We start from the raw sequence: 23,125 nt of genomic DNA on the forward strand, positions 1-23,125 counted from the left end.
AAGCCAAAACAACATCAAAACCAGCAAACCAATTAAATTGGTCGTCAAAATTCAAACTATAGCGGCAAGACGACGAGCAACACTATTAGCTTGCCGACGGATGTAGGTACACAAAGTTCAGTGATCGTGGGTTGCAACTAGCAACGCTTTCGTATCCTCCACTATTTGTCTAATCACAAACAAATTAATGGAAGGGTCCTTAAGGGCACCAACAATCTGAAACGAATACAAGATGATGAGACATTTAGTGTACCATTCATGCATCCAGAACTCATACAAGGTAAAGAATCAACATAGAATTTGGTGGACTGAGTCTTCTTCGAGAAGGATATACAGAATTCAACAATGGAGGACGAACCACTAATACAATTTGGCCTAATTGCTTCTCACACATTTTAAATTCAAGATTCTGGTGGGATCCACTACCGACTTTAAATGATTGGACCAACCTTATTTTCAAAATGATTGAAAACAAATTCAACCTTATTTAAGATGCTAAGAAATTTCAAAAATGAAAATTAATTTTATAGAATTTAATGTGGGTATAGAATTATTAATATATAAATGAGAGATTGTACTTAGGAGACGTGCTAGTAATGGTGATAATAACGACAATGATGATGATGGGTGATGGTTATGGCGGTGGTGATGACAACAGGTGGTGGTAGTCGTGACGGCAATGGTAATGACAACAAGAATATGTAGTGCTCTCGGCGGCCTTTCCTTTGGATCACGCGGCTTCTATAATCTAGAGTGTTTATTTCTTTTATATTCATTTTTTCAAATTCATGCAGATATAAAGGTTGATATTACTAATGAACTCGATTGGAAGTGTTTTAAAATGACTGAAAACGTAGAGAAGATGTTTATGGATTTCAAAAGCACTTGAAGTGCTTCTTAAAAGAAGCACCAAAGCACTTTGAGTGCTTTTCCAAGATTTACTTGCTTTTTTACTAAAAATTGGTTTCAAGAACATTTTCACCAAAATGACAAGTCATTTTAAAAGCATTTCCAAACAAACTCCATATTGAAACCTAAGACATCTGCTTTAAGAAATTAGGGTTTCATGCTCATAGAGCATTTTCCTGCAATTTTATCTCTCTTTCCAAATTTTCAATCCAACTATACTACTGGCGGCACAAATAAACTCTGAGGCAACCACATTCAACTTATAAAATTATAAATTTTGACAATGAAATCTATGCATGTCAGCTTTTAAATTTTAACTTTGGCCTTATTTGGATATACTTTTAAAATGGTTGAAAATGTTTTTAGATAAAATATTTTTGGGTTCCAAAAACACTTTTAAGTATTTTCTACAAAAAACACCAGTTATGTGCTTCTTCTAGGAAGCACTTTAAGTGCTTTTCAAGGATTTACTAGCATTTTTACTAAGGATTGTTTCCAAAAATATTTTTACCAAAAGCACTTTCAGTCGTTTTAAAAGCACATCCAAACTAACTTTTTGTCTAAATTCTAAATTATTTCTCTCATTCAAATATAATGTTAGGATCCGTTTGGTTCACGGAAAGAATTCATGAGAAATTATTTCCCATGCCATTGTAAAAAAAAAAAAGTTGATTATGAAGAGTTATTATGGGTATATCTGGTCTTCCAATATTTAGTGAGGGCAATGTTATCCTAAAACGTTTTGTAATAAATGCTGAACTTGTGCAATAATGCCAATAAATAAAAATGAGGGGAAGCAAACCCTCCATCATTCTTAGATCATCTCCAACCCTTTGACTAAAAGCTAAATATTTTACCCTGGAAAATTTAGCTTTTAGCTCAGAAACAGCTTTTCTGCTCTAACTCTTCTGACCTAAAATTTTAGCCCAGGATTATTAAAGAATGAATTTAGACATTTTTTTTCTTAAATTAATTTTAAAATAAAAAATAAATATATAGACTATCGTAAATTAATTTTATGAACATTTTAATCTAAAAATATTTAAATTCCGATAAATATTGAAAAATCACTAAATTTTCCACAAAACAAGCCTTCAACTTTCACCAAACTTTCAATTCACCAACCGTTCAACACCAAACTTTCAACTTTCACTAACCATTCAACTTTCATCAATCATCATCAATATAAACACATGTCCAATATTAGTTGATAGTTTTCCACCGATTATAAACACCACCACCGTCCAACCCACTGCCGTTGCAGTTTTCTTGAAACTTTGCAATGATTTTATCCCACGTAATTTTTTTATTTGGATTTGTGCCAATTGCACCACCTTCGCTAACAGAAACCCATGACAAGCATAAAAAAACATCTTCCTCTCAGGGTCCAATTACGACCTCTAATATACTCTCTTGCCATGTTGAACAATTTGGAAATGGAAAGAAATGGTAGAAAGATAAATTGGAAGAATTGTTGGAGAAAATGGAGTTTTGTGTGGATGTTTGAACAAATACATAGGTATTTATAGAGTTTCTTGGGTGAATTTTGAGTTAAATAATTTTTTTAATTATTTTAGCCATTTGATTTAAATTTGAGCAGTTAGATTTTTTTTTTTTACCATTAGATTTTATTATATTCGATCTTAGCCGTTGGATTCAATGTATTTTAAAATACCATTTTTTTTAAATTGAATCTGGACCGTTGGTTGGTCCAACGGTCCTTAAATGATGGCCGTCCGATGCGCAAAAGAGCCGTTGGGCTAGGGGAAATGGCCGACAAGGGCCCTAACAGTGGGCCCCACGCTGTTGGGAAACAATTTCAAACCTATCACGTGTGGCGTGTAGGCGTGTGGGTGGGTCGAGATTAGCCCAAGTTCCAGTGAGTCCACGCATTTGGGGGGAGGGGGTGGGATTTGGGGGGTTATTTGGCACAGGTTTAGCATTTGGCGTTTAGCCTAATGTTTTAGCTTGGGTTGGGTGGTGTTTTTTGGGGTGGGGGGAGGGGGGAATAAATAGGGTAATTTGGCTTTTAGACCATGGTTGGAGAGAGTCTTATAGATAAGGCTTTCCCATCTATTTTCCCAACGTTTATTACACCTTTTTTCCCACAAGTCCAACAAACCAAACGCAACCTTACAATTTTGCTCCCATTGAATATGTCAAATTAAAAGATTTAATAAGTTTCTCTATACCATGTCGGATTGTATTCTTTTTCACTTGTAAACTAGAGGCCTTAGGTTTGAATCATGTGGATGACAAGTTTGATACCAAATTAGGTTGTTTATTGTGTGGCTTAGCTAAACTCTCATTTCTTTAGTGTAAAATATATTGTTATACTGTATCAAGGTAGGATAGAGACTTCCCTGATATCTTAGTACTCAGAAGTATATAACGTGATGACGTGAAAACGTCAAAGCACATAAAATTTACTTGCCACTTGCTTACGAGAGAGGTCAATTAATAATTTGCCACCATTTAGGTCTGTATAGTTTACTAACTTGCAATGAAGACAATCACGACGATAGCTTAATTTCGTCAAAGTTTCACAAAATTAACACGTATAAATGTCACACAAGTAAAGATAAGCTTGTCTTTATGGAGCCTAAAATAATCTCAAAAATTCTAGAGGCGATATGTGGATTTTTGCCCAAGAAAGACAAGATTGCCCACAATACATAGGCAGGCTCCTCATATACTCTCACGCGCAGCTTATACTCCTGAAGGTCTCAACAGCTGAATACAACTGTCCACAACTCATCTGCCCTTGTCAAGGAAAAGTCAAATCATTAAAGATAAGGATTAATTACCCAAATCCTATATTTAATACATTCCTAATTGAATATTGACTTCATTCAAGTAAGTATCAAGTGGTTTGGCCAATAGTGGGCCAAGAAATATTGAATGGTGATGTAGGCGGAGGTTTCCGAGGAATACAAAGAACCTCTGGTTTTTTTTTTTTCAGATTTGGCGACGCGCGCACGCAAACGAGCACCGGCCGCAACAACAGGAAACTATGACCAATAGAGTTAGACACTTAGCTAGAGATTACCATCACTCCAGATCCAATTAATGAGGTTCAAGCACAGCAGAATGCACTGAGACAACGGAGCACCTGGAATCATTGAGATGTATAGTCAATACAGATTAATATTTAAGGATAAATATTACCTCTCCCTTCCCCCTTATGACAAAAATGGAATCTGTTATTGACGATTTCATGAGTCATGTCCCTCCCAATTTAAATCAATTAGGGATAATTACTTCATTATTTCAAGATATTATTTCCTATTTAATATCTTGAAAATATTTCTCCATAAAACCTTGGCCAATAAGATGCTGTCATGTATAGGGTAAAACCTAACACTATGACCGGCCATTCCCTTATATATACCCCATATTCTACCAAATTTCGGTAAGTTTTTGCTACCCATAAAAGTCTTAAACACTTTACTCTTCTTAGAAAAATTAACTTAGCATCAGAGATCCATTGGCCTAACCCCCACCTCTGGGTGCATAATGCTTAAGTCCTTGATCAAATATGTTGATTGTTTTGCAAGTGCATTTTTGTTAAGGCTATGGATAGTAAAAATTTGCATTAACAGTCTTGAAGAGTACAATTACATACATGCCTCTCAAGTCTCAACTATTATCTCATACTCGTAAATTTAAATCACGACAATTAAAACTACGTCAAACTTTTTAGTTGAGATCCGGATCCCCTCCTGATCTTAAAAAACTGAGTCTGCTGAGTAAGCGATTGTGGCCGTTGAAATTTGATCAAACGGCTACAATTATTATAACATTTAGAGAACCCCATATTTGTAGCTGTTAGATCTCAAGAGGACCGTTGAAATTTAATCCAATAACTACAATTATTATAATTTTAAAAGAATCTCATATTTGTAGTTGTAGATCTCAAGAGGGGATCCGGATCCTTTTAATTGAAGAAGGCCAAACAAACATTTGGACATCTTTACTCTCCCTCCACCTACCCGCTCTCGTTTACCTACTCCCCAGTCCTCACACGCGCACACACTTTTCTCCAACCCCATCTTCCGTTAAATCTAACGCCGTTAGATTCCGCATCATGCATTTACGTCTTCCACCCACCGCCACCCCACAGACACATGACCACGCAATCCACCTAACGCCCGCGAAACCGTTCCTCTATAAAACGCAAACCCAAAACGCGCAATAAATCAGTTCACTCTCCCACCCCAACTCTCTCTGCATTTCGCTCCGTACACCCACCAAATTTCTCACCACACCAACGCTCCCCCAAAAATGGACCTCCTCCTCCTGGAAAAGACCCTTCTGGGTCTCTTCGTCGCCGTGATCGTTGCCATCGTCATTTCAAAACTCCGCGGCAAGAAATTCAAGCTCCCGCCGGGTCCCATACCCGTACCTGTTTTTGGAAACTGGCTCCAGGTCGGCGACGACCTCAACCACCGTAATCTCACCGACCTCGCCAAGAAATTCGGCGACTGCTTCCTCCTCCGCATGGGGCAGCGCAACCTCGTCGTCGTCTCCTCGCCGGAGCTCGCCAAGGAGGTGCTCCACACCCAGGGAGTTGAATTCGGGTCGAGGACCCGAAACGTCGTCTTTGATATCTTCACCGGTGAAGGCCAGGACATGGTGTTCACCGTCTACGGCGAGCACTGGCGGAAAATGCGGCGGATCATGACCGTCCCCTTCTTCACCAACAAGGTGGTTCAGCAGTACCGCCACGGATGGGAATCTGAGGCGGCGGCGGTCGTTGAGGACGTGAAAAAGCACCCTGAGGCGGCGACCAGTGGGATGGTGCTGCGGAGGCGGCTGCAGCTGATGATGTACAACAACATGTACAGAATCATGTTCGATCGGCGATTCGAAAGCGAGGAGGATCCCCTGTTCGTGAAGCTCAAGGGATTGAACGGGGAGAGGAGCCGATTGGCGCAGAGCTTCGAGTACAACTACGGCGATTTTATCCCGATATTAAGGCCGTTTTTGAGAGGGTATTTGAAGATCTGCAAGGAGGTGAAGGAGAAGAGGATTCAGCTGTTTAAGAGCTATTTCGTTGACGAGAGGAAGTAAGTTAATTCACATCATTTATGATTTTTAATTACTTCCATTTTTGCCTTTTATTTTGGATAGAAGTAATACTAAAAAGATTAAATTTGTAAACTAAATGATGGATCATTAATAAAAATTAGCACATTTATTAAATTTATTAACGCTTAAATAATAAATCAATCATCAACTTTCATGTGTTTTAACTTTCAAAATTTAGTCAATAAATTAAGTCTTCTTAGCATTACCCTTTGGATAGTGTTCTTTATACAATTTTTTTTTACTTCCTACACGTTTTTTTTTCACTATTTACACACTTTTAGTTAATTTTTAGGGAATTTTAATGAAAAGTTTCTAATAATGATCACGAAAAATCATATTTTTAAACTAAAAAGTCAATCAAGATATTATTCACTTTACCATTTGTCTTGTCCTTATTATTAAAATTTAAAGTTTTCAAGTATTTTTCATTAGTTTGCTTAATTTTTATCATTTGATCATCTTCAATTCATTCGATCTAACAGTCGAAATTGAGATCTAATGTCAAAAAAAAAAGTGTGAGTATAGGGAATCTTTATTTTTAATATATGGTTGGCACATATTTAGTTACAGGTCTCACATATAATGGTAAAATTGGCAAAGAGTCGGACAAGCTTGTATCTAATTGATAAGATTTAAGCCGTTGGAGTTAATACCATTACTTGTAGTAATTCACGCTCTGAATTTGTAATTCTACGTTAACAAAGATGACAAAATGAGAGTGTAACTGAAATTACCCAAAATAAATGTTGCTTGATGTATTAAAATAACGTGATTGACAAATTGATCGCGTGAATAATAATATAAAAATTAAAAAAATTGAATATAATTTTTGTAGTTAAAAGTAGTGGATTAATAGTTTACTTAAATGGTGAGGATGTCAACATTCTCTGAATCTCTGATAGTGCTAGCAATGATATTTTTTTTATTTGTTTAATACATGTTTGAATAATTAATCATATTATAACAATATGTCGTTGCTATTTGAAATGCAACGACTAAAATGAGAGCATGAATATCGCTAGTCTGACTCAGTTTTTTCTAATATTCGAGCAGGAAACAATATGTCGTTGCTATTTGAAATGCAACGACTAAAATGAGAGCATGAAAATCGCTAGTCTGACTCAGTTTTTTCTAATATTCGAGCAGGAAACTTTCAAGCACACGGGCTACAACAAACGAGGGGTTGAAGTGCGCCATTGACCACATCCTCGACGCGCAGCAGAAGGGAGAAATCAACGAGGACAATGTTCTCTACATCGTCGAGAACATCAATGTTGCTGGTGAGCAAACCCCACTCTCATAATATTAACTCTGAAACTAAAACGTGGTAAATTTGTTTTTGTTGATAAGAATTATTATTAATACTTTACAAATTTTATTTTACACTTTAAAATTTATGTAATTAGAAAAAAATATACACTTTTGAAGAGTACAATATAAGATGTTTAGGGTGCAAACAACAGTTGTCTTTACTCATTTACCAAGTGTAATGTTGTGAACGGTTCGTCTGAAAATTCTTTTAAAATGGTTGAGAATATTTTTGGTAAAAATATTTTTGAAACTAACGTTAGTAAAACTTTAAGTGTATTCTGAAAAAGTATTTGACGTTCTAAGCACATATATATTATTTCTTCTAAAAAAATACTTAAAATACTTTTGAAATTCACAATTATCTTCATAAAAAAATGTTTTTAATTATTTTAAAAACTATTACAAACGAACATCTATTGGAAATGGAGATGTATTCTCTTCAAATTCTTTCCACTAAATCTTTCTCATCAAACAATTTGAGACCTTGAAATTTGATCAAACGGTTACAGTTATTATAATTTTTAAAATGAATCTTTATTTTCTGCCGTTAAATCAAATTTTAAAAATTCAGATTGTTTGATGAAAACATTGAGGAGAATTAGCTGAAAAGGATTCAGAGAGGATCCTTTCCCGTGATAGAAACCATATTGCGGGCTGCAGATGAGATAAGCTTTCTGTGACGGTTGTTGACGTGAATACATTAATTTGGAAGCTAACTTTTTGTTCCCCACCTTTTTGTTATATATATATATATATATATATATATATATATATATATATATATATATATATATATTATTTTATTTTATATATTTGGGTTTTTTATTAAATATTTTTGGTTTCGTGATGGAGTCACTAAAATATGAAACATTTTGTATGGTTTATTGGCTCCCACGTATGCTATTGCTTGATATGTAGTAGAAGGCCTAGAGGACCCCATGGTGTTACGTTATATTGTTTGCTTACGTATTATCCAGTTGGCATACTAGTTTAGGTCAAATACTTACCGTGTCATATATATCTTCGTGTAAGTATATCCTTGTGTATGGGTCACCAATATATAATCGTGTTTGTGTGGTATAGCACTTTTATAGAAAGAAAAAGAGACAAAAAAAACTCTTTTGAGCTTGTTTGGATATACTTTTAAGATGATCGAAAACGTTTTTGGTGAAAATATTTTTAAAATCAATTTTTAGTAAACATGCAAATAAATTTTGAAAAAAATACTTAAAGTGCTTCCTGGAAGAATCATATAACTGATGCTTCTTGCATAAAACATTTTATGTGTTTTTGAAACCCAAAAATATTTTCTCTAAAAATATTTTTAATTATTTTAAAAACACATCCAAACGAACCATTTGTTGCTTTTAAAGTTGGTAATTGACAAATCTAGGTGGAGTGGTTGGCGTGTTGGTGAACAAGTATGTTGCTTTTGATGTAAATTTGCTAAACCACTTTGATTGGGCATCCTTTTAAACAATTTGTTGTCCTTATCCTTTTTGTAACTTGCATTTTATATGCCACTCGCTTCTTTTTACCAACCCCCATGACATTAACATGCAAACATGACGTGGTATTATTTTATCTGTGACAGTAAACTCGCCGCTCTTTCATGAAATGAAAATTGGTTATATCACGTGGTTGTATTTCAATATCGTATTTTTTCTTTGTAACGAGCTTTGTGCAAATTCAATTAAGGTTGTTTAATTTTAGACTGCTGATGTCACATTTCTATGTTGAACAGCTATTGAAACCACATTGTGGTCGATCGAGTGGGGAATTGCCGAGCTAGTGAACCATCCTGAAATCCAGAAGAAGTTGAGGGATGAACTTGACGCAGTCCTCGGCCGCGGAGTTCAGATCACAGAGCCCGATGTTCAGAAACTTCCCTACCTGCAAGCCGTGATCAAGGAGACTCTACGACTTCGCATGGCAATCCCACTCCTTGTTCCCCACATGAACCTCCAGGACGCCAAGCTCGGCGGGTTTGACATCCCGGCGGAGAGCAAGATTTTGGTGAATGCTTGGTGGTTGGCAAACAACCCTGCCCTGTGGAAGAAACCGGAGGAGTTTAGGCCCGAGAGGTTTTTGGAGGAGGAGTCGAAGGTGGAGGCTAATGGGAACGACTTTAGGTATCTCCCGTTTGGTGTTGGGAGGAGAAGCTGTCCCGGGATTATCCTGGCCCTGCCAATCCTAGGCATCACAATTGGACGTTTAGTCCAGAACTTCGAGCTTCTGCCTCCGCCGGGACAGTCCAAGCTTGACACCTCGGAGAAAGGTGGGCAGTTCAGCCTGCACATCCTGAAGCATTCCACCATTGTGATGAAGTCGAGGGCGTAGATTGGTGCTTGTGGAGAAAGATTTTGAATATATGAGATGATATGTGGGTTGTGAAAATGTAAATTTATCAAGCTTTTTCCTTCTTCTTTGGTTACTTAGATTTATGAACTTGAATTAATGGATGGTTCAAGTAATAAACTTCTTTCTGTTTTTGAATAAGTAGTCATATGTTAATTTTGATGAGTTCCTTTTTTGTTGATAGTCTTATAAATCAACGAGGACAACGTTCTTGTGTGCTCCAAGAGTCACACACGCGTGTTCCGACAGTTATTCCTACAATAATGCAAGCTATAAGCCCCAGTTAATTCTTCCAAAATCGTCAAAAAATATCAAACAATATATCAAAACATTCCCTTGTCTTGGCATTCCTTCGGTTAACTCTTTCAAAATTGTTGAAACTGATGCCTCTGAATTTGGTTACGAAGGTATTCTCAAACAAAGAGTCTCTCCGGATCAACCTGAACAAATTGTTCATTTGCATTTAGGAGTCTGGACTCAGGTCGCAGAGTAACTACAGTACTATCCAAAGTTACAACCCCTGCATCTGCCCAGTCACTAAAACCATCTCCTTATTCGGTCAAAAGTACTACCCATTTTATATTTATAGTAAGTACCCGGTTTCAGTCACTTCAAAAGTTCCCCTCATAATTGCCAGTCCACCAAAAATTCATCTCCTATATCAAACTGAAGATTTTAGTCGCTCTTTGTTCATCAACGAAGGTAGTATTTTTCCTCAAACTAGAGAGAACAAAGAGGAAGTAATTTCCGCCACTTAGGATTATGATCTAGTGCTATTCCTTTTCATTTGTAAGTTAGAGGTTTTAGGACCGATTCTCGTCAAAGATGAATTTGAACCACATTATTGTTAACTCATTGTGAGACTAACTCCCTCCTCTTAGTGTAGATAATATCGATTGTTAAAAAAATAAAAAAAATAAAAAATCCCGTACCTTAGTGTAGATAGTATTACAACGCCAACTGGGAAGAAAAAGATGTAGTCAGCCAAATCACAGTGAAATGGTGGGATAATTTCAAGCACAACAGAATTAAAGAACAAGTCGATACTGAATTCCCAGTAGCTCAGACTACTTCAGAAGCCTCTACTTCTTCCATCTCAATCGATGGAAAAACAAAATCAGAACTCACAAAAATAGCAAGCCGATTAATGCTCCAGGTCAATCAAATTAGCGAAGATGAAGAAGAGATTTCCTCGTAAAATTCATCTACCAATTGAAAAGGCAATTCTCCACCACACAAGTTTTTCTTTTGATACAAGATCGATAGATTTGATTAAAGAATCCAGAAGGAAAACAACAAAACAGTTACAGATCAGCTTCCTCAACCCAAGCACAATTAATTCCAAAAAGAAGGGCAGCGCGCAAGGCGATGAGCAATGTCATTAGCTTGACGGCGAACATGAGTAAAAGATGGCCACATAAGTTAAGATGGGCAGCCTACTATGATATATGACCCATATGATCTTCACGAAGATTACAAAACATAAAAAATACTGCTCTTATTATATGTTAATACTATCACTACTACTAGCACTATCTCTTTTATAAAACGAGATTCACATTTATTAGTGGCTTACCTTTATTAGAGATACGATACAATTAATAATATAAATATGTAGTAAGTGTAACATCACTTGTAAAAAATTAGGATTAATCATTCACAGTCACTATTGATAGGACTAAAAGCACACCACAAAAGTAGCACACAAATGTCCTATTGATTTTCCTTATTAACACTAAGATTTGTCAATTGTAGCATATGAAAATAAAGGTATTTCCTGCAGAATATTGTTTTATCTAACTATTTAAAATGTTACAAAAACTGAGTTGCTGTCCCTACTGACCAGCCACCGAAAAGTAATTATTAGACCAACTTACACTTATCTAAAGTCTACGAAATTTTATATACAAATACTAAACACACAGAGCTACACTCACACAAATTTTTGGGATTTTTGGAGTTGATTTGCTATTTAAATTAAATCGAAAAAAAAAACAGGACATAAACAGATTAAGTAGTTCACAAATTAAGAAAAACGAGTTAGGGGAATTGTTATCCACCACCAAACAATCATACAAACATGTTATGTTTCATTCAAATTCCTTTTATTTCCAGATGAAGATGCTCAAGTTGGCTCAATGTTAGAACTCAACATATTACTCTTTCTTATATAGTATGTTAAGAAAATGACGTTTTCAACTTAGTCCCTAGCGTGCAATTTAAAATGATGTGTTCATCGATCTAACAAGTAGAAATCATTAAGAAAGAAAAGAGTTCGAGTCATCACAAGGCATCGTAAGTACTAGTGTTGTCTTACTTATCCTAGAAATTGGTTCACATGTTAATCGCAATTAACAAGTACTACTCTAGAACATATGTAGGTCCTCATTCGACAAGGGCAGACACATATTCTTAGCATTAGAATCCTAGATATGCTTACTAAGTATTCATCTGTAGAAAACACATAAAGAATTCATCATTGACATAAGTAGTGAACTAATTTTTATCAATTCATAAAAGTAATTCGAATGAGATGTCATAACAAACTTGCAATCATATTTGGAACTTTAAAATAGCCCCTAACTACTAAAAATTTAATTACACATAATTCTCAAATTAAACCAAAAGTAAAACATGGGTTTAAGAAAAAACCAAAAGAATCGAGTGAGGGGTGTTACAAAAAAAAGGAAAAAAAAGAAAAAGAAAAGAAGAATCGAGTGAGGGCTCTTCTTCCTTCCTTCCTGTTGCTGCCTTGCCTTCTTCCTTTTCTCTAAAAATTTTCGTTCCCTTTACATCTTTTTCAATTTTTTATCCTTTTTTGTTGTTCTATTTTTCTCCTATTCCTTTGACCTTGCCGCTGCAACCTGCAGGCATTTTCCCTTTTTAACTTGTTGCCCCATTTTCTTCTCTTTAACTCACTCACTAACAGCCATTTAGTGATAACAATAAGTGAGAGAAAATGGTAAAACAATTGTAACTCTTTAAGTATTCTTTATGCCAATTACTCTCTCTTCTCCTCATCTTTAATTCGATTCCCTTTGATATTTGAATAAGTGTCAATTGGCTTGTTCTTGGCTGCATTAGTTTTGGCCGCTAGATTTATTGGGTTTATTGCTTTCATTGCATGTTAACAATCCGCAAAATGCTCCAGAAAATAGACATCCGTAGCTTTCCAAGCATATAAGGCTCATTTTCTACTTCATTCTGAGCTGTTCGCAACTTGCTTCCACTGCACATGTAATTTTGACGAATTTGTTACTTAAAATCCCACGTGTGCTATTTTTCTTTTTTTTGTTTGACAAATCCTATAAAACACAAAAAACAAAGTAAATCCCACATGTGCTATTTTTCTTTTTTTTTTTGTTTGACAAATCCTATAAAACACAAAAAAACAAAGTAAATAGCTTAAAAATATAAGAAACTAACTGAGAAAAGACAAATGAATTTGATATAAAATATATATAAATATAAGCTTATCAACTATTCATCCAAGGCAAAAGTGAAACAGTAATCGGACAAAGCCATTCATCGTCAGTGCTAACGTATGTTAATGAAAAAGTTAACTATTCTGACAAGCTTCTGTTCATAAGTCGCACACTCCAGTTCCAACTGTCATTCCTGCAATGATGCAAGTTAGTCTATAAATTCCAAATCATATCTTCTAGTTGATTACTCTGCAAACTCAATGGTACAATCTGGACTCTAACCCACCTAACATCCACGAAACCTGAAGCTACCAATAAACCCCTTCACTCTACCACCACTATTCTCAGCATTTTGCTCTGTGCACCCACCAAATTAATCACCACACCAACGCACCACAAAAATGGACCTCTTCCTCCTGGAAAAGACCCTTCTGGGTCTCTTCGTTGCGGTGACAGTCGCCATCGCCATTTCAAAACTCCGCAGCAAGAAATTCAAGCTCCCGCCGGGTCCCATACCCGTACCTGTTTTCGGAAACTGGCTCCAGGTCGGCGACGACCTCAACCACCGTAGTCTCTCCGACCTCGCCAGGAAATTCGGCGACTGCTTCCTCCTCCGCATGGGACAGCGCAACCTCGTCGTCGTCTCCTCGACGGAGCTCGCCAAGGAGGTGCTCCACACCCAGGGAGTCGAATTCGGGTCGAGGACAAGAAACGTCGTCTTTGATATCTTCACCGGTAAAGGCCAGGACTGTTGGTATTTTACAGTTTACTAACTCAATACCAAAATATGTGGGTGATAAATTTACAAACTCTATCACACCTCTTATGCTTTGCACTCTCAAATAAAATTGGACAAAGAAAGAAATAGAGAAAGGAGGGAAGCAACAAGCTTTGGCAAAACACTTGGACTTTGATATATGAAAAAGGTTTACAAACTGTTGGAATAAGAAAGCTTACAAGCTTCTTCACAATTGGAAGTGGGATTCGGATGGGATGATTTACAATGCTTGAGAGCTTGGGTATTTATAGCAAACCAAATGATTAAACTAAGATTATTTATTACCACACAAAACACATTAATTGCACCTAATAATTTTTATTCAACCATACCTAACATTGCCTAACTTTCCATGCCTAACTTTGACATTGATTTTCAACAATAGCAACCTGTTTTGATTTGAATTTCCAACACACCTCCTCAAATCAAAACGCCTTCATTCCTAGCATTTCACGCAGTAGCCGGAATGTTTCAATTGGCAATGGCTTTGTGAAGATGTCTGCCACTTGTTCCTTGGTGTGACAGTAGACAAGTTCAATTGTCTTTTGCTTCACATGGTCCCTTAGAAAATGGAACCTGGTATCAATGTGCTTGCTCCTTCCATGTTGAACAGGATTCTTTGCAAGTTTGATTGCAGACACGTTATCTACGTGAATCACAGTCGATTCCACTTGTGGATGACACAATGACTTCAACAGATTTCTTAACCAAATTGCCTCACACACGGTTGAGGCTACAGCAACATACTCGGCTTCACATGATGACAAAGCAACAATTGATTGCTTCTTTGAAGTCCATGAGAAAGCTGTTGATCCTAGAAAAAACACATAGCCAGTTGTGTTTTTCCTTTCATCTTGGTCACCTCCCCAATCACTATCTGAATAACCAAATAATTTTGCATCTTCACCAAAATTATAAAATAGACCATAGTTTAGAGTACCTCTTATGTACCTCAAAATTCTCTTGGTGGCCAGCCAATGAGACTCCCTTGGTGTTTCCATGTATCGACTCACGAGTCCAACACCATAAACTATATCAGGTCTTGTGATTGTAAGGTACCTTAGGCTTCCAACAAGGCTTTTGTACACTGTTGAGTTTACAAACTCACCCTCTCCTCCTTTGGACAGCTTCAATCCAGTTGCGACTGGGGTATTGACAGTGTTGCACTTGTCCATATTGAACTTCTTCAATATGTCTCTCATGTACCTTTGTTGAGACATGTAGATACCATCACTTTCTTGCTTCACTTCTATGCCAAGAAAGTATGACATTAATCCATTGTCAGTCATCTCGAATTCACTGAACATGGATTGCTTGAACTCATGGAACATTGCCTCATTGTTTCCTGTAAACAATAAATCATCTACATAGAGACAAATAATTAAGAACTCCCCCTTTTCACCATTCTTCATGTAAACTGAATGCTCGTATGGACATTTCTGAAATCCATTTTGGTGAAGGTAGTTGTCGATCCTTGAGTTCCAAGCTCGTGGTGCTTGCTTGAGGTCGTACAAAGCCTTCTTCAAACGATACACCTTATTTTCTTCTCCTTGTACTTGGAAGCCTTCCGGTTGTTCCACGTACACTTCTTCCTCAAGTACTCCATTAAGGAAGGTTGACTTGACATCTAGTTGATAAATTTTCCATTTATGATGTGCGGCAAGAGAGATTAGCAATCTTACCGTGTCAAGTCTCGCAACTGGAGCATAGACTTCATCATAGTCCACTCCATACTTCTGTTTGTAGCCCTTTGCTACAAGCCTTGATTTGTATCGATCCACACTCCCATCTGCAGTGCGTTTGATCTTGTAAACCCACTTGACACCAATAGCCTTCTGATTTGGTGGGAGCTTTGTCAGCTCCCAAGTGTCATTCTTCTCGATGGCATGGATCTCTTCTTCCATGGCTTTCTTCCAACAATCTTCTTCCACAGCTTCATTGAATGAGAAAGGCTCATGGTCTGCATACAAGCAGAAAAGGTTGGTTTCTTCTTCTTCTTCTTGTCCATAAATCTCTGTGAGACTCCTTAACCTCACTGGAGTTGAGGAGCTGCTTTCCTCACTAGATGTAGGACCACTCCTTGCAATTCTGTGCACTGGAGTTGTTGTGATTGTTTGAGCAGGCTGTTGCTCAATCGGTGGTACAACTTCTGGTTCTTCAAAATCAGTGGAGACGATCTTCTCTTTACTGACTTCTTTGTTGTTCCACGTCTATGTCTCTTCCTCACTGAAGATGACATCTCTACTAACCACTAGTTTGCCAGTTAGTGGGTTGTAGAGCTTGTATGCCTTGGACTCTTCATTATAGCCCACAAACACACACTTCTCACCTCTATCATCAAGTTTCCTCCTCTTGGCTTCTGGAACTTGAGCATATGCAACACACCCAAAAATTCTTAGGTGTGTAACATTCGGCTTGTATCCACTCCAAGCCTCTTGTGGTGTCATCCTCTTGACACTCTTTGTTGGACATCGATTTAACAAATAAATCGAACAAGCTACAGCTTCTGCCCATAACTCTTTTGGCAAATTCTTCTCCTTAAGCATGGACCTTGTCATGTCAAGGATGGTTCGATTCTTTCTTTCGGCTATCCCATTTTGCTGTGGGGTATAGGCAGCAGTAAGTTGATGCCTAATTCCTTGCTCCTTGCAGTATGCTTGGAAAGCATTGGAGGTGTACTCTCTACCTCTATCTGATCTCACAGCCACAAGCTTGTGGTTACTTTCTGCCTCTGTGAGTGCCTTGAACTCCTTGAAAATTTTTAGGGCAGCTGACTTCTCCTTGAGAAAATAGACCCAAGTCTTTCTACTGAAATCATCAATGAAGGTAATAAAATACCTATTACCTCCATAAGACATGGGATCCAATGGACCACATATATCTGTGTGCACCAACTGCAGTGGTGCCTTTGCTCTCCATGTATCACCAACAGGGAACGATAGTCGTGCTTGCTTGCCAAGCACACAACCTTCACATACTTGGCGTGTGGCTTCAATCTGGGGTAGACCACGAACCATTCCTCCACTTGACAGCAACTTTAGGCCATTGAAATTAAGATGGCCAAATCGAAGATGCCATTTCCATGACTCATCTTCCATTACACCGATGTTGCAGCTTCCAATCTTTGTGTTCAAATTCAACGGAAACATCCGGTTCTTTGACATTCGAACACGTGCAATAAGCTTTCTCCTTGCATTCCTGAGAGTGAGAAGCATGTTCTCCATATGTATAATGTACCCTTTCTGGAGCAGTTGACCAATGCTCAGAATGTTGCTCTTCATACCTGGTATGTAGTAGGTATCGGAGATGTATTCTTCTCTTCCATCCTTCTGGATGATCTTGATCTTCCCTTTGCCTTCAACTGGCAACTTTGAGGAGTCACCAAGACTTACAGATCCATAGGCCCCTTTTTTGAGTTCGGCAAAAAACTCCTTCTTTCCACACATGTGATTGCTTGCACCAGAGTCCAAATACCAAACATCTTGTTGGCTACTGGAATCATGGTGTGCTAGTAAGACTGTAAGTTCTTCATCAGTATTTCCACTTGATTCTGCCATGTTGACATGCTCACCATTTTTATGTGAACATTCATTGGCATAATGTCCATATTGCTTACAGTTGTGACACTGGATATGCGCCTTTCCTCGAGTAGATCTCCACTCCTGAGACTGACCTTGATTTTGTGCATAGCCTCGACCTCTTCCTCGGGCTCGTCCTCGGCTACGGTTGGATGAGCTCCCACGACGTGAGTTCCACTGCCCACGACCTTTATTTGGTTTGTCAATATTCAACTTTGACTCCAAAGCTTGCTCTAGCGTTGTGGGGCTTGCATTCTTCTGAATGCGTTGCTTGTGAACTAGGAGGGATCCTAGTAGCTCTTCTGCGCTCATCACCTCCAAATCCTTGGATTCCTCAATGGCAGTCACCACATGCTCAAACTTAGATGTGAGTGACCGGAGTATCTTCTCCACAACTCGTACTTCATCGAGTCTCTCGCCATTTCTCCTCATCTGATTTACTATCACAATGAGCCTTGAGTGATAGTCGGAGATGCTCTCCCCTTCATTCATATGAGCAGTTTCAAAATCTGCTCGAAGTGATTGTAACCTCACTTTCTTGACTCGATCTACTCCTTTGTAGATTGTACTGAGTGTATCCCATACTTGCTTGCTCGTTGTTGCTTCTGCAACTTTCTCGAACGTTGAATCTTCCAAACCCTGGTATAGAAGATACAGCGCCTTTTGGTCCTTCTTTCGTAAGTCCTTGACGAAAGACCTTGAGAGTGTTCCTTTGATCCGCAGTATATACGGCTTCTTGCTCGGCAGTGGGTACAACATACCCACTACTGACAACTTCCCATAGCTCCTGTGATCCAAACAATGCTTTGAATTGGATGCACCATCTTTCATAATTTTCTTTCTTCAATGTGGGAACTTGGAGTTGCACTAAGTTGGACGCCATAACTGCTGCACCTGCCAGAATGGTATTCTGGCTCTGATACCAATTGTTGGTATTTTACAGTTTACTAACTCAATACCAAAATATGTGGGTGATAAGTTTACAAACTCTATCACACCTCTTATGCTTTGTACTCTCAAATAAAATTGGACAAAGAAAGAAATAGAGAAAGGAGGGAAGCAACAAGCTTTGGCAAAACACTTGGACTTTGATATATGAAAAAGGTTTACAAACTGTTGGAATAAGAAAGCTTACAAGCTTCTTCACAATTGGAAGTGGGATTCGGATGGGATGATTTACAATGCTTGAGAGCTTGGGTATTTATAGCAAACCAAATGATTAAACTAAGATTATTTATTACCACACAAAACACATTAATTGCACCTAATAATTTTTATTCAACCATACCTAACATTGCCTAACTTTCCATGCCTAACTTTGACATTGATTTTCAACAATAGCAACCTGTTTTGATTTGAATTTCCAACAAGGACATGGTGTTCACCGTCTACGGCGAGCACTGGCGGAAAATGCGACGGATCATGACGGTCCCTTTCTTCACCAACAAGGTCGTCCAGCAGTACCGCCAAGGATGGGAATCGGAGGCGGCGGCGGTCGTCGAGGACGTGAAAAAGCACCCTGAGGCGGCGACCAATGGCATGGTGCTGCGGAGGCGGCTGCAGCTGATGATGTACAACAACGTATACAGAATCATGTTCGATCGGCGATTCGAGAGTGAGGAGGATCCCCTGTTCGTGAAGCTCAAGGGATCGAACGGGGACAGGAGCCGATTGGCGCAGAGCTTCGATTACAACTACGCCGATTTTATCCCCATTTTAAGGCCCTTTTTGAGAGGATATTTGAAGATCTGCAAGGAAGTGAAGAAGAAGAGGATTCAGCTGTTTAAGGACTATTTCATTGACGAGAGGAAGTAAGTTAATCATTTTATTTAAGAAAACTAATGATAAAAATTTGAAAATTTTGAGTTTAATCAAAATAATAAAAAATTATTATAAGTGAATAGTATATGAAGTGACTTTTTAGAGTAAGAATGTTATTTTTGTTAAAAATAAATAGTATCAGAAGTGTTTCATTAAAACTCATTTTTATTTATGAGTTCCTTTTTATTCAAAATGATCTTGAATTGTCATAATTTTTTTACTACGTTTTCTGAAATTGTCCATTGTTAATTATTTTGTCTTTTATGTGAAACATCTATGTTAAAGTGTGTCTATTTTTTAAATCAACTCATCCCCTTAAATTGACATTTTCTTTAATTTAACGAAATTTTTTCACAAAATGATCAAAATAATTGATGATGAATAATTTCAAAGATCATTTTATTAATTTTAAATCTTAAATACCAAAGTAAAAAATTATGACATTTTTATAAATTATTTTAACCAAAAATCCTTCTAATTTTTAATTACTTTCATTTGTTGCCTTTTATTTTTATGGAGAAATGACAGGGTGATATTTTTTATATCATATTTAATTTAAGTAGGAATTTTATCATCAATTGTAACAATATGTTGTTTACAAATATGTTTAAAAAGATGATTTTTGCCTTGTGTTTGTGGCATGGCAATTATTAAGGTTTATCGTTTGACTTTTAAGTCTTATACACTTACACACTCTAGTGTGATCCTTGTTCTAAAAATTTCAATTTAATGCCACCTAGTGACTAAGCGGCTAACTACTATTCTGATTAATCTTTTGGTGTTTGAAAATTAAAAAAGACACTAGACCGTCGATACCCGTCTAGGCATTCACCTATATCACGATTCTTACTCAGACATAAAATAGATAACTTTCATATTACATTTCATTTTTTTTTATAATAAATTGAAGGAGACTTGTTGAATACTTAGATAAGTACACATTACATGCTTTTAATCATATGTTCTAATACTTTATAATCTATGTATCATTCTATTTTGCAATTTATGTATCCCAAAATAATTATGTACTTTTTAAGTATAAACAAACACTTATATATACGATATATACTAAATTTGTTTAAATCCGCCTAATCCACCTAGGCCCTAAAGTATCGTCTGACTATAGCCAAATGTCTTTTAGAACCTTGAGTGTGATTTTGAAGTGTGACAACTAAAATGAAGGTGGAAAAGGGAAATGTTAAGGAAATTCTTTCAAAAATATGACTTTTTATGGACTTTCTGCAACCCCATATGTTTTGCACAATTCTCGTGCTAATATTATAAAAATTGTGCAAAAAACATGAGGCGATAGAGAGTCCATGAAAATCCCACTTTAAAAAAGTTTTCTTAGTATTTCTCGAGGGTAATGGTTAGCCAAACTCAACTTTCTAATTTTGGAGCAGGAAACTTTCAGGCACACAGGCAACAACAAACGAAGTGTTGAAGTGCGCCATTGACCACATGCTCGACGGGCAGCAGAAGGGAGAAATCAACGACGACAATATTTACCACATCCTTGACAATATCAATGTCGCTGGTGAGTACCCTCCACTTTCATAAGGGTAATGTTATGGAGATTAAATTTGTAAACTAAACGATGTGGCAGTAATATGAATGAGCACGTTTATCAACGTTTAAGTAATAAACCAATTATCAACTCTCATATCCTTTAGTTTTCAAAATTTAGTCTCCCTAGTATTATCTCTTTGATAATGTTAACTTTGAAAATTAAAACTGGGTTAATCTATTTTTACTGATTTACCATCTTTTTGTTATGGATCTATTTGATGACAGAAATGGTAATTTAATTTCACCTGATATTTTAAATTTTATGAACAAATCAGTTCTTCTTACCAACCCCATGACATTAACATGCAAATATGACAATAACAGTAAACCCGTCAATAATCCTAAAATGTAAACTGATCACGTGATTGTATTTCAATATCCTAGTTTTTGTTTTATGAGCTCTGTGCAAATTCAATTAAGGTTGTATAATTTTAGGCTGCTAATGTCACATTTCTCTGTTGAGCAGCTATTGAAACCACTCTGTGGTCGATGGAGTGGGGAATTGCCGAGCTAGTGAACCACCCCGAAATCCAAAGGAAATTGAGGGAGGAACTCGACGCAGTCCTCGGCCGCGGAGTTCAGATCACAGAGCCCGACATTCAAAAACTTCCCTACCTGCAAGCCGTGATCAAGGAGACTCTCCGACTTCGCATGGCAATCCCACTCCTTCTTCCCCACATGAACCTCCAGGACGCCAAGCTCGGCGGGTTTGACATCCCAGCGGAGAGCAAGATTTTGGTGAATGCTTGGTGGTTGGCAAACAACCCTGCCTTGTGGAAGAAACCGGAGGAGTTTAGGCCTGAGAGGTTTTTGGAGGAGGAGTCGAAGGTGGAGGGTAACGGGAACGATTTCAGGTATCTCCCGTTTGGTGTTGGGAGGAGAAGCTGTCCCGGGATTATCCTGGCCCTGCCAATCCTGGCGATTACAATTGGACGTTTAGTCCAGAACTTGGAGCTTCTGCCTCCGCTGGGACAGTCCAAGATCGACACCTCGGAGAAACGTGGGCAGTTCAGCCTGCACATCCTGAAGCACTCCACCATTGTGATGAAGCCGAGGGCGTAGATTAATGATTTCTTTTTTCTTCTCCTTTGGTTATTTAGATTTATGAACTTAGAATTAAGGGATGGTTTGATAAGCCAAGTGATAAGTCCGTGTCAGATCAGTTTGTATTTTGCCGGTTCCGCGCTTCTGCACCACTATAGTTCGAGTTAAGTTCGAACTCTCCAGCAGACAACCGCTGGCTACTCTTAGTTCATTAAGTATTGTGTAAATTTGAAGTATTTTGTAATCAGAGATTACTCTTTTCTGTAACAACCTCACCACTTGTAACTCTGAATAATCAACGTGAAGCGTCACTCGTAATTATTGAGTCGAGCTTATGCAAACATTCATTCTACACGTTGCGGGGCGTTAATATGTTTAGAACACAAAATCTGATGTGTTTACCACTTTGTTTTCCTTAAGAAATTGGTTGAAAATATGTTCAGCACACAAATCAAATCATTTCTGACTGATGGCGCGGGGAGTATATTAATACCAATTTTCGAAATTTTTTAGCTCATCTTAGAATTCATCACCGTTTTACTTGCCCTCATCACCTAGAACAAAATGGACTCCTTTACCCACATCCTTTCGGGATGCAGCCTTTCACACAGCAAAATATCTTATAAATGGATGTCGATTGCTAAGCCTCCTCAATATCTTATAAATCAAAGTGAAATGGTGGGATAATTTCAAGCATGACAGAATTATGGAACAAGTCGATACTGAATTCCCGGTAGCTCAGCCTTTCCAATTTAAAAGGCAATTCTCCACCACACAAGTTAAGATGTGCATACTACCGAGATTCCCAAAACTCATATGATCTTGAAGAAGATTAAAAAATAAAAATATGTTATTCTTACCATATATTTGTACTATTATGTGATAAGTGTAGTATCACTATTAAATAATTAAGATTAATCATTCACGTTTGCTATTCATCAAAGACAAAAGTCAAACAATAAGCGTACCATTCATCTGTAGTGTCATCGTATGCTAAAGAGAAAATTAATTATTTAGACAAACCTCCATCTATGCTACAAAAGTCATACACACGGGTTCCAACATTCATTCCTACAATAATGCAAGCTATAAGCCCAATCTATAAATTTCAACTCATATTTATCTTCGTATCATTTAGGGTTTTTATCACAAATGTTTTATGAAATTGACTCACCTATCAAGATGGTTTCTGAAATTGAAAATCAATCAATGTAGTCTTTGAAAATAGGTGTCGCAAATCA

General features: G+C 37.3%; 2 protein-coding genes across 2 annotated transcripts; both read left to right on the forward strand.

Annotated features, from left to right (window-relative positions):
- Window positions 1-5,103: 5,103 nt before the first annotated feature.
- Window positions 5,104-9,810, forward strand: LOC137715067 (trans-cinnamate 4-monooxygenase). The gene is made up of 3 exons (XM_068454288.1): window positions 5,104-5,978; window positions 7,147-7,280; window positions 9,056-9,810. Exons 1-3 carry the CDS (start codon window positions 5,194-5,196, stop codon window positions 9,649-9,651), a joined length of 1,515 nt encoding a protein of 504 aa, XP_068310389.1. The 5' UTR covers window positions 5,104-5,193; the 3' UTR covers window positions 9,652-9,810.
- A 3,293-nt stretch (window positions 9,811-13,103) lies between these two features.
- LOC137716552 (trans-cinnamate 4-monooxygenase-like) lies at window positions 13,104-22,208 on the forward strand. Its single transcript, XM_068456007.1, has 4 exons — window positions 13,104-13,858; window positions 18,822-19,261; window positions 20,675-20,808; window positions 21,307-22,208. Exons 1-4 carry the CDS (start codon window positions 13,496-13,498, stop codon window positions 21,900-21,902), a joined length of 1,533 nt encoding a protein of 510 aa, XP_068312108.1. The 5' UTR covers window positions 13,104-13,495; the 3' UTR covers window positions 21,903-22,208.
- The last annotated feature ends 917 nt before the right edge of the window (window positions 22,209-23,125 follow it).

Source organism: Pyrus communis, chromosome 14, assembly GCF_963583255.1.
Source record: "Pyrus communis chromosome 14, drPyrComm1.1, whole genome shotgun sequence".
Lineage (NCBI taxonomy): Eukaryota > Viridiplantae > Streptophyta > Magnoliopsida > Rosales > Rosaceae > Pyrus > Pyrus communis.

What these genes read in the sequence shown, in the direction of transcription:
- LOC137716552 (XM_068456007.1), top strand. Translation starts at nt 13,496, where the DNA reads ATGGACCTCTTCCTCCTGGAAAAGACCCTTCTGGGTCTCTTCGTTGCG. An exon ending in AGGACTGTTGGTATTTTACA is followed by an intron (nt 13,859 to 18,821) that starts GTTTACTAACTC and finishes ATTTCCAACAAG; the next exon opens with GACATGGTGTTCACCGTCTA. An exon ending in TGACAATATCAATGTCGCTG is followed by an intron (nt 20,809 to 21,306) that starts GTGAGTACCCTC and finishes TCTGTTGAGCAG; the next exon opens with CTATTGAAACCACTCTGTGG.
- LOC137715067 (XM_068454288.1), top strand. Translation starts at nt 5,194, where the DNA reads ATGGACCTCCTCCTCCTGGAAAAGACCCTTCTGGGTCTCTTCGTCGCC. An exon ending in TATTTCGTTGACGAGAGGAA is followed by an intron (nt 5,979 to 7,146) that starts GTAAGTTAATTC and finishes ATATTCGAGCAG; the next exon opens with GAAACTTTCAAGCACACGGG. An exon ending in CGAGAACATCAATGTTGCTG is followed by an intron (nt 7,281 to 9,055) that starts GTGAGCAAACCC and finishes TATGTTGAACAG; the next exon opens with CTATTGAAACCACATTGTGG.